This window comes from Sparus aurata, chromosome 6 (genome assembly GCF_900880675.1).
Source record: "Sparus aurata chromosome 6, fSpaAur1.1, whole genome shotgun sequence".
In the NCBI taxonomy this organism is placed as follows: Eukaryota; Metazoa; Chordata; class Actinopteri; order Spariformes; family Sparidae; genus Sparus; species Sparus aurata.
In genome coordinates this window covers 13,631,110-13,643,205 of record NC_044192.1, presented here as the reverse complement: position 1 = coordinate 13,643,205, position 12,096 = coordinate 13,631,110, and the positions used below count along the sequence as shown (strand labels likewise).

At 43.1% G+C, this 12,096-nt stretch overlaps 1 protein-coding gene across 1 annotated transcript in view; it reads right to left on the bottom strand.

Annotated features, from left to right (window-relative positions):
- Positions 1–300: 300 nt before the first annotated feature.
- necab3 (N-terminal EF-hand calcium binding protein 3) overlaps positions 301–12,096 on the bottom strand; it is a 42,315-nt gene continuing 30,519 nt past the window's right edge. Inside the window, exons 9-13 of the mRNA XM_030419597.1 lie at positions 9,144–9,197; positions 5,626–5,738; positions 5,148–5,225; positions 4,506–4,597; positions 301–1,460 (exon numbers count right to left, since the gene is read on the bottom strand). Coding sequence (XP_030275457.1) covers positions 1,432–1,460; positions 4,506–4,597; positions 5,148–5,225; positions 5,626–5,738; positions 9,144–9,197 — 366 coding nt within the window. The 3' untranslated portion in view covers positions 301–1,431. The remainder of the gene's footprint in view (positions 1,461–4,505; positions 4,598–5,147; positions 5,226–5,625; positions 5,739–9,143; positions 9,198–12,096) is intronic.

The window sequence follows — 12,096 nt, the reverse complement described above, 5'->3', positions numbered from 1 at the left end:
TCTATGTGCCGCACAGTGCGTCAGCTAAGTGGAAGTTACAGACCACTTGCTGCAGGGCTAACTAGCTAACTGAAGCTACAGTTAGCGGCTATTCTGGTGATACCCTGCCCCCCCGCCCATTTCTTTTGAGCATGAATTTGTCGAGACACCTATTCTTTCATATCGCAGCTTTGAGCCTCAGCCGGTGAAGCTCTGATGAACATTTTTTCCAAATAACCTCCTGAGCCCAAATGGCAAAGGGATTTCATCTGACCCAGAAATACAGTCTGTCTGTCAGAACAGAGGATTCGGAGGCATTTATCACTTTGTCAAAACAAACAATCTTTTAATGACTTTATTTTATTGTACATTACTGATCCAAAACACAACAGAAACAGGAACATATCCGAGTCCCATATGTACAGAATGGAATAAACTCTACCATGATCGAAATAAAATACATGATACATTAAATATATTTCTTCTTTATAACTTAGCGATACAGTGAAATCTCCTCACAAAGCGTCAGTTCCCTTTTGTTGCACATTTTCAAAGATATTCTTAACATATGACGAAGAGAGCGCACGTCCGATCGAGCGGCGAGGAGATGTAACTAATATACTCTAGCAATAGATAGATGTCCGGGCAGGCGTGGAGCTGTTTTAAGCATTTTTCTTTCTTTTTTTTTTTTTTTTTTTTTTTGCCATCTTGTGCACATGACGAGCTCAATGAGAGGAAAAAAAAACCAAAAAAAAACAGTGGTACAGTATCATACAGCATTTACAGACCAGGCTTTTTTTTTTAAAAGGAACTACTCTCCGCCACAGTCGTCAGCATGCACATTCAAGGCTGCAGCGCCTCCTCGTCTCCTCATCTTCTTCTTCGCTATTCACTCGCATTTAATTCACAGTTAACAACTCATCAAAAAACACGAAACACTACTGGCAATGCAATTTTTTTTCATCCCGATTGGATTTGCTGTAGCAGCCTATGCTAGCATCTTTTTTTTTTTTTCTTTTGGCTGTCCTCCATTGGCGGAAATATCAGACAAACACGGCGAGGGAGAGAGACAGAGAGACGGAGTTCTATTCAAAATAATTCAGATAAAAAATGGCGTTTGCATGGCGGAGAATCTGTCACTTTCAGGTCTATAGATTGGCTACCGGGTGCAACTATCCCTTTTTGATACAAGCGGCACGATAATGAGCGGTTGAAGATAGAGGGACATTAAACGAGGCTGCCGGAGAACGCTGGGTGACGCCGTCGCCGCCTGTGTCTCCTGTTGCTTTTCAAACGCAAATGGATGCCTTTTTGAATTCCTCCGTGTGTGTGTGTGTGTGTGTGCATGTATGTATTCGTGCGTGTGTGTGCGTGCGGGTTGTGTTGACGCGCCAGTGTGTCCTTGTCCGTGTGACAGTGTAGGCTGTAGATGTGACATTCTGGATTCGGTTGTTAGTTGTTAGTCATGATCCACCAGGAAGCTGAGGAAACACATACAGACACAAACACACACACACACACACACACACACACACACACACACACAGGGCGAGAGAGAGAGAGACAGAGTTAGGTCACCACACGTCGATCTGCTGTCGAGCTCAGTGCAAATCACGCCTCCCTAAGGGAAGCGACAGGGTACATTCAAAAGCTATTAATCTCATTTACATTTTATTGAGCTCTGATTTAAAAAAAAAAAAACATTTTAGCAAAGTAGCAAATGTGTCGATGATTGACGCCACTCTGGGACGGCGGCAATTAAAAAAGGCGATTTGACCGCAGGGCAATCGCAGCCGTGCCGACACGGGACGGGAGGTTCAGAAGGTCGTGTGCACATCATTCTGCTGCAGCAAACGCAGGGCGGATACAAAGCAAATAAAGGAGATCTTCAAGAAAAAAAGCCCAATGTCTGGTGCTGGTGAAATACAGTACGAAGGCAGCGGCGCAGACAACAATAGCCACCGCCAGCAGCAGAAGAGGAATGCTGTGTTTTTGTTTATTATTTTTTTTCCATTATTCAGTCCTGAGTCGACTCCCTCTGACATGACATGCACCTCACAAACCAACCTAACCCCCCCTTTTTCCTTTCAATCAGTGCAATACAGCCTCGCTCACATCCCCGGCAGCCGAGCTCATCACAAACTCTCAGAGAAAAAATAGCAGACGAATAACGCCTGTATTTGAGGAGAAGAGGCAATAACTCAGGGAAAAAGATCAAAACACAGGGTACAATCTCTCCTACCGGTTACTTATATTATATATGATATATGTTATGTTATATATGATATTTTACAACTTGTATTTTAACCATCCCCATGAGAATCAATAAGATAAACCTCCAACTCCAACAATGAATACTACTGAGTAAAAACAACTCAATTATTGTTTGTAATACATCATTATTTCTTTATATACCCTAAGTCTTTTCCAATATCAGCTGTTTCTGACCTGCTTTTTACAACATCTGATTCCTTTGTTTGCACCAGAACTGTTATGTCTGAAACAGTTGGTTCACACACACACACACACACACACACACAGTCACACGAGCCACTAGTAAGGAAGTAAACAGTAACCTAGCAACGAGCGCAACCCCGTGCAGCCCACACGGCTAAATCAGCATCTACAACTGACGCCAAAGAGGCAACAATACTAATTAACACAGCAGATTTAGAGGCCCCGCAACAAGCTCACAAAAATGTAAAGACGAGGCAGGAGGGGCGTGATCGTAGCCTGAAGCGGCCGGTGATTCATGCGACCCTGCCGTGCGTTGATCTTGACGAGAGGTCGACGGCGCCACGACGGGAAAACAAGATTTGTGCGTCACATCGCCGATTTGACAGCTGGATTTATTTCACATGTCGGCACACGTGTCCAAAAAAGAAGGCAATAACAGCTGTGATGTTCAGTGTTTTCTGCACCGCTTACACCTTTACAACACACGCGTCTGATCCGCGCCGCGCGGGCAAAACATCAGAACCGGCCCACTTTCAGCAGACAGTGTTGAACGTAGCCCCGAGTGTTTGGAGGAGAATATCCCCACTTGCATATTTATTTAGTCAGAAACAAACAATATTTGCACAGGAAATGGCTCACTTGAAAACACTTTCTACCTTTAGGCTCAGTAAACACATTCTGGAAGCGAGTTGTTGTCAGGAGGCCCGGAAATTCTGGACTCGCACCCAGATTTTGCACAGATGGGGGCTTCTGGTGCTTTTTAACATATCATAACACATCCGAGCCTAATGTACTAATGCAATTAACAGCTGAATGTGACACACAGAGCAATTTTCACATTAACTAATCTTTTTTTTTTTTTTTTCCCTGTTCAGTTGGCAGGTAGCCGACGTGGAAAAAAAAAAACAGCTCAGGCATTAGGACGACATAATGATGCACAGCTGTGTCCCAGTTCCATTTGACTGCACCCACGACGTCCAGGGGAGTTCTGACTATTCGCATCTCAAAAAATGACCATTCAGAAAAGTACTTTGGTACAACATCTGAATCTATCTGCTGATGTATTTTCCCGCGATGTAACGCGAAGAAGAAATGACCTACAAACAGCTGGAAAAATCCAGCGTGTCCTGATACTACATCACTGTTAAATACATTCATTTCTTATATGTAACCTGCAGTAACACCATTAAGTCTAAGATAACCAAATATAGCAAGTCATTAGACAATTGTAACCCTTCGTATTAATGTCCTTGTTATAAGCATTAATTAGTCACACGCCTAAAAGATCTTATAAGGTGGTTATTCACAATAATAAGACTATATAAGGGTTAATAATAGCTGAGATAACTGTTTATATAGGTGTTTAATAAAGGTTTTATTAACATTAATGAGACACTATTCCAGCTTTAGATCCAGTATCTGCAGAGAAGCACAGTAAAATATTAATAAGTGCATAGTTAAGTGATCATTAATGCATAAAAGAGTATTTATTAATATTAATAAGGCACTGAACGGCTTGGTTAATGATTAACAGTAACATAATAGGTAAGTTCAACTTTATAAATGTGTTTGTAATGCTTCCATAAACAACTTTAAGTAACTCAAAAGGCTTTTATCAACATTGTAGATCAGTCTGTAAACTGTAGTAATACATCCAAATGATACATGCGGTCAATATTAATATAGTCTTATTAATGTTAATGAGCAGCTGATAAGGTCTGAAGTGGCTTTTGAATTACTAATGGATGCTTATTACAAGGACTGGGTGAATGATATCAGATCCCAGACATGGATTCTGTCTCATGGCTATATCCTTCCAAAAGACGAGCTGTTGTCGTCGACACCAGGTGCGACGCAAAGGCTCTGCTGGAGTCACAGAGCAGGAAAATGAAAGATCACAGAGGCAACGAGCGACCGAGCAGACAGGGAAGTACAAATTTCTTCCTGGCAATTCCTCTCCGCACCCTAGAAGCTCGGCGTCGCGTGCCAAGAACGCTGCGAATGCCGTTTGGTGTTTGCGGCACAGGTTTTCTAGCATTTTTGTCACTGGCAGACACACGTATACAAACCTGGGAGCAACATGGTAGAAACTACTTCAGCATCCTCCAACATGTCGATGGTGCAGCGCTGGAAGTCTTTACTGTCGTTGGACTGCAGGTAGCTGCAGAGACGGACGGCAAAGGGACAGGACAGAGAAATAAGAGGCGGGAAAATCAGATCAGTCAGTTGGTGTAGAGCTGTTTATCTGTTTTGAAGATGTTTATCTTTAGTGTTTGCAGAGTTACCAAAGGTGCAGAGAGAACATTACTTTTGCTTTACTTGACAAATAGTCTCTCAAAATACAAATATTTGTCTTTAAAATCGCATTTTTATCAAACAAAACAGGTCTGCGCAAACTGTTCCGAATGACAGATTAACATACTCATTGATATGTGTGTGAGGCGTGGATGCCTTTTTCTTTTTTTTTTTAAACCATTGAAGTTGCATGCACGTGTGTGTGTGTGTGTGTGTGTTTGGTGTGTGTGTGTTTGGGTGCGTGCGGACAGAGAGATGGGCCATCTGCTCATCTTCACTGGTGGGGGAACATTTCCATCGGAGAAAAAAAAAAAAAGTTAAGAGTGCCAAACAGTCTGCCAATATCTGACACGTATCACACACGCACACATATGCACAGACACACACACACACACACACACACACACCATACTGACCTCATCCAGGAGATGCGGTCTTGCCAGAACTCATACATTATGTAACACGACTTTCCCGGGAGCTTCTGAACGGACACGCTGACAGAGGGATGGAGATGAAAAGTAGAGCGGGGCAAGAGGAGGATACAGAGCGAGAGAGAGAGAGAGAGTTTGCACTCAGTGAAGATGAATTACACAGAAAAAAAAAAGTTTACCATCTTAAAATCTTCTTGAGAGAAAGTCGAGTTAGAAGTGGGCGAGGGAGCAAATCGCTTTTGCGAGGCGGCAGACGGCATTAAAAGCAAAATGAGCCCTAATTTCCATTTCATAATGTTAGCGAATCGTTTTGTGGAAAATATTCAGTCATTAAAAGCTGTCATTTTCAATCAAGCTGCTCACAGTCTGGGGTCAAATACACTGCTGCTGTAATATCCAAGGATGACGGTTGATTCAACGTCGCCTCAACTGCTTTCCCCTTAAAAACAAGCGAGACACTCACTGCAGGTTGTCAGAGTGTGCCGAGGTGGCGGCGACGTAGCCCTTCAGAACTTTCCGAAAGTCGTCGAGATTTTCGTCCGTCACCGACATCTGCCTCTGGACCAGCAGGATGTTCTGTTGGCAATGAGACAAGAGGCAGAGGAAGGGAACAAGATAAGATGACACATTACACAACTAGCTGGCTGGTGTGTGTGTGTGTGTGTGTGTGTGTGTGAGAGGAGGCGTCGAGCTCACATCCCCCCCGAGGACCGGGCGTGCATGTAGATATTGTCAAGAAGGATACTTCTGTAGCTGTCTGATGAGGAGCTGATCTAGCCTTCCTGAGGGTTCAAATCTTGAACATCATCACTAACGGCAGACGAGATTGAAATAAACAAACGTTACGCCGCGTAGTGTTTTCTCTCTCGCTCGAGGTGCTTTGTTTCAGTACATTCTGTTTGTCACTGTAGCCGAACGCCTGAGATGAAACAGATACAGGAAGTAAGACGGAGGCACCGACTGCGAAGTAAATCTAAGTGGGAATACAACATAAATCAACTTTTTCTCCTAAATGACAGCTATGATACCGACAACATAATGACTGTTTTGGCACGATGCCTCATCAGTGCCTTTCAGAGCAGTTTGTCACTTTCATCACATAATACTCTGAGTAACAACAGCTGGAAGGCTTTTTCATTCTCAGCTAAATGTAGACTTAAAGTAAGTCAGTGGTGCGCGGTAGTAAAACTGTAGCTTTTCTAATTTTTTCACTCTGGCACTCACCTTCTCTGTTACAGTCATGTGCCTAATTATATCCCGCTGAGAGCACTGATAGCTCGGCTCGGCTTCTGTTCACGTTCTAAAAAGTATCGGCTGAGTCTCAAAAACATGTGAAGGGAGAAGACATTCCAGGCCATGGATACATTGAAACTGAACTTTTCTTTACGATGAAGCCTGTAGGTTGGATTTACCCTTTTATGGTGTCATAACGCTAAGATTAAGATCAAGATGTTCCTTTATTGACCGCCCTTGGGAAAAATGTGCAGGTGACACAGCAGTACAGAGAGAAATAAGTAGCACTTGGTTCAGGAGGAAAAGATCACGTTTTGGCATAAAATACCAGTTTTGGTCAGCACAAACATGGCCCGAGGTAAAACTATCCAGTGGTTTCACAGTAATGTAGAAATATTGAAACACAGTCCTGAACTGCGGTCACTGGCTTGACAGACACGTTGTCTGTATGTCCAACGCTGTCCCCTTCATCTCCAGATATGAAAGTCAGGCACATATTGTAGGACTCAAAGGACTTCTTCTGAAACCAGCCTTATTTTATTCTGGTCGTTGGTTAGTTGACTTGTTGAAGACCGATCAAAGATGACGCGTTCATCTCGTCCTCACCTCTTGTGACGAGACTGAAACATAATTAAACATCGTCAGTGTTTTGACTGTGTCTCGAGCGCTCTTATTCAGACAGTTTCCACAACGGGCGCAAGTCGTTTCTTCATACTTGCTCATTTTGTTTGCCGGTGTAGGTCAGCGCTCTTACTCTACCACTTATCACCTAAGCTCTCAATCACCTGCTCTCACTGTTAAACAACATGTTTTTTACTCTCTATCACAGATCGACGTGTGTGCAGATATCGAGCAAAAATCCCTGCAACTGGCAGTGATTCATCGGCCTCCGTGGAGACACTGGTCTTGAACCGAGAGGTCCTCTGCCTGATGTGTGGTCTCCCAGCGCGCCGCCTCAACCTCCTGCCCTCTTCCTCGACAATTCAATGCGCACAAGTGAGTCACAGCTGCAGCTACGAAGTGAAACTTGTCTTATGGCTTCTTTTGTGGGCAGCGTTTTCACAGACTTGAATCCGCCTTGCAGAGAAGAAAAAAAAGGCACATTTTGGGTTCCATGCGACGCATTAAGGTTCGGTTTTGTGATATCAGACTCTGAAGTGTTTTTTTGTCATGGACTCAATACAATGCAGGAGGTTGGAGATTTAATTTGTGACGCTTGTAGCACTGAATAATTCACAGACCTCCCTGCGACGAGCTGTCACGGAACTGCTTGCCACCGGAAAAAAAAAAACAGCGGTTTCTCTATAGTTTCGTTCAGTTGTGCTGCAGCGGCAGATGTTTTACAAGACCTCAAAACCTCAAAGAATATCTGCAAAACCAGACTCTCTTAAAAGGTAAGCGAGGAGATTTCTGCTTCTGTAATTATGGCGAAATACTTCGATCTTTGTGGTTTATATTGCTTTGTCGCTCAGGTCTGCCTCACACAGAAACTCTGACGTTCTTACTTTCTTATTTTGGAGGGTGGAAACCAGAAACCGTCACCATAGTTACTCTTAACTAAAGGATGCACTCTCACTCCATTTCACCATCTCAAGTAGATCATGAGTCAGTAATTTCATCAGACGCCCCGCCGAGACCGTCTTGTTTCAAGGTGAGCCTCGCTTAACAGAAGCGCGCTCTTAGTCGACTGCACTTCAACATTTTTTATTTTTTTTTATTTTCCCACCCCGTCACATATCGATTCGCGCCAGTCGCGACGCACAAAAGAATAAGCACCGAGCACGAGCCCAAATTATCAGACCTGCCTGTACAGGCTGTTCTGGAAAAACATTCGGCTTTCAAAAAAATTAAAGGAAACAGATGTGCTGCTTGACATTTGGAATTAAGGACGACGAACAAACTGGATGAGTAAAACGCATAGAGAGAGAGTGAGTGATTGCTGAGTGCGGCTGAAAAAAGCTTCTCAATAATAGCTTTGGAACACACTGTTACGACTGGTTGTGTAGAGAAGGAGCGACACAGGGACACTGGTGGGTGTCACTGGAGGAGAGCTGCAAGTTTAATATGCATTAAGAAAAGAATCAGTCTGCAGTGGTGACATCCAACGGCCTTGCTTAGATAATGTCAGATCGGTAGCGCTGCAGCTACGTTCGTCCACTCTTTGTATTTGAGCCAGTGGGTACGCAAAATGAATGTTACGAGAAATTAAGCCGAGTTTGGTTCCTTTTAAAAGAAGTAGATGTGACAAATTACAGTTTTTAATCAGCGATTATCCACTAAAGCGTGCCCTGCCTTCATTTCTACTTGATTTGCACAGTGAGCCGCAATCACTGCAATCAAGCCCCGGCACACTGCAGTCTGCAGAGAGAGAGAGTTCATCTATGTGAAAAAAATAGTGCTGCTCAGATACAGACGGCGCGCAAAACTGTCATTTTTCTCCACTGCATTATGTTTGGTTTACATGGACACACACACAAAAAAAGGATTAAGTAACATCAACTATCCTGCAACAACTTAAAAATAGTGTTGCGATGATCAAGCTTCTTACCTTTTCTTCTTTATTCTAATGACAACCTTTGTGTGGCGGCGTGTGTTATAATCCGTGCAGCACTCCAGTAATCAACCGAATGATTGAAGTGATTGTCATGACAACAAATGGCTTTAATGATGGAAAAAAAAAAAAAAAAAAAAACGCTCGATGACAAAAAGACAGAATGTTTCCGTGTTCTCGTGTCTGTGCTGACTTACGGACTTGTACGTGCCGGCCAGAGTGTCCTCTTTCAGCGGCTCCAGTTTGGGACCCTGAAACATGAAGACAAACAGAGCTCTTGACCAATTCAACCACCGAACCCTCATCTGTCATCAACACAAGCAAAAATGCGCGTGTGCCACCAGGTAACTTCTTTTGTTTTTGTGTGTAAATGCATGAAATGGACAATAAGTGGCCTGTTGATGGTCACTGCATTACCCACTTCCCCTCCCTCTCCACTGAATTTCTCACATTCATGCACAACCCAGCCTACCTCAACGCTTCTCTGCACCTCATGTAACTATTGTTGATATCTTAATTTGTTGATTTAGTCTATTTTATTCTGTCTGACTTGTTTTGTGTCTGTGTACAACTACTCCACGTGCCTTAAATTGCACCCCGGGGGACAAATAAAGTATTTTGAATTGAATTGTATTGAAATATATTTTAATACACATTGTAATAAAAAAAAGATTTATTTAAAACCCACTACCAGAAATATATTTTTTAATTTTATTCCTTTTTTAATCTATCTATAATAATGATTAGAAGTTGAAAGCGACAAAATGTAACTTCCTGGAGAAAGACAGTGGATGGTTAAGCCTAATCTCCAGATCGCTGAACCCCGATGCTTTGAATCGGACGCCAAACCAAAGTGTCAGTATTTGACTCAACAGAACCTCCGTCTTTCTCCAGAAAGTTACATTCTGTTGCTTTACTTACATCTGCCAAGGAGTAAATGTTTTATGTCTGTTTTTATTTTTGATTTTTTTAATCAGAAAACAGAAAATCTATTTTGTTTAACGTACACCTGCATGAGTATTATAGAAAAAAATCGCAGATTGCCGGGCTGATGGTGGACGGTCAGTGAATTTTAACATATCTTGCAACCTCAGTGGGCACTATTAATCCTCTGGCCAAGACATGTCGAGTCAACTACTAACAGTCTCACATCTGAATGTTAATTGTCTGCAATAAATTCCACCTGAGCTATGAAGGGAAAATGTTCAAGCTTTGCTGGGATGGTGAAGCTTCAGTCAGGCACGAGTCCAATAGTTTTGGATAAATAACCTGGCAGATACGACGGTTCCACTGATTCCACACTGATTCCCCCCAAAATTTGGACCCTGTGTGCAGTCATTTCCAAATAAACTGTGTTTACGACAAAGTTTTTACAGCATCTCCCAGCACATGTACTAATATCCTTTATGCAAACATGTGTTTCACTAAGTGGTGACATTTCGTACCCAATCATGACACTATCACCTGTTAATGATGGACCTGTTCACCCGTGGAATGTTCCAACAGGTGTTTATGGAGAGCTGTGGAATAGTGTGGTATGTCTGTGCTCTTTGTCTGTCCTCCTACTTTATACATATTTAATTTACCCTTTATTGCGTCGCGCAGTTTGACATACGCAGATGTTGCATGATAATAAAAGTCGAGAGCGCTGTCGGCTTGAGCGCATTTCCACACAGTCGTCTGCACTTACGGGCAAATTGCACCTGTTTGCAGGCTGCAAGGCGAAATGGGGCGCATAAAAGTAAATCCATTATGTGAATCACAGCTTTCAGCGAAGTAGCTTTTTGTTTTTTGTTTTTTCAGGATATTTTTAGGAGCGCGGTTTAACGTTTTTCACTGGCCGTTATCGACGACCAATTCCCCCACGTTGCTGCAAAGGTTACATCCATTCATTCAGTGATGCCACTGTTTTATCTGGGGCTAGAAATGTGAGAGCAAAGTAATGGAACGGTGCGATAGAGTCAAAGCCATATGTCAGCGGGCAGATTATTAGATTATAAATTGTATTTTGTGGAAAAAACATGTTATTCCCCACACAATTACTGAAAACCTCTCCATATGAATGAAATAGAGTAGATGTAAAAACACTGGATGAGCTCTCAGTCTGAAAGGTTATGGTTGTGTGTGTACGAACGTGTGTGTACGTACGTGTGTGTGTGTGTGTGTGTGTACACACCCCGCAAATAACCTTTGAGGCAGAAAACTCATTCTGTTGCATCTGAGAGAGCGGGACGGACAGAGGGTGTGTGTGTGTGGGTGTGTATGTGTGTATGATGGTGTCGGCTGATATTTCACTCAGAACATCCTGCAGGTTATGAATTGCTCTGATATTGCACTCCGAGTCCCTCCGGGTTGTCAAAACCGAGGACAAGAGAGAGAAAAATGCTCGGAGAGGGACTGAGAGGAGGGTGGGAATGGACATCAAAAAGCTGGGAATAAATAAAGAATAATAAAGAACAGAACAGGGCGGAGGGAGAATGAGATGGAGCAGAAGATGGAGCAGGAAAGCGTGAAAGAGGCTTTGAGACGCAGCTGCGAGAACGGGTCAGAGGGTGCAGGACACGGAGAGATGGGAGGGGGAGAGGTGACTGCGCTTTGTGCTCGGCAGAGACACACATCGGTGAAATCCCTTGCAGAAAAAACACTGTTTTCCGCGGGTGCTCCTTTTGTTCTCTGCAATCACCACAAACACAAAAAAACATGGTCCGAATGATAACGCCGTCAGCGCAAACTTGAGTAGAAAACATCACAGACAGTTTTTTTTTCAAGAGCCAAATGACAACACAGAATAGGTCTGTTCAAGCAGGCGCACCAGGGCTGAAAGCGTTTGAGCAATAAGCCTTGAAGACGAGACGTCCCGCGGAATGATGAAAACACCAGGACGGCCCCGAGAAGTCAGCGTGTTGCAAGTGATCTCTCGGTTGTGTAAATGTAGCCTCGCAGGCAGGTTTTTTTTTATTTTTTTTTACAGATGTTGCTCTAAAGATGCCCGCAGCCTGCAGCAGTGCTGCTTGTGTGCACGCCTCATTATTCCCAACATTTCAATATCCTGAGATCCAAAAGCTAAAACAATGAAAAGCTAATGCATGCCGGGGTTTTTCTATTTAGCATATTCTCCGCATAATGTCACTTAAAAGAGAAAGTGTTTTT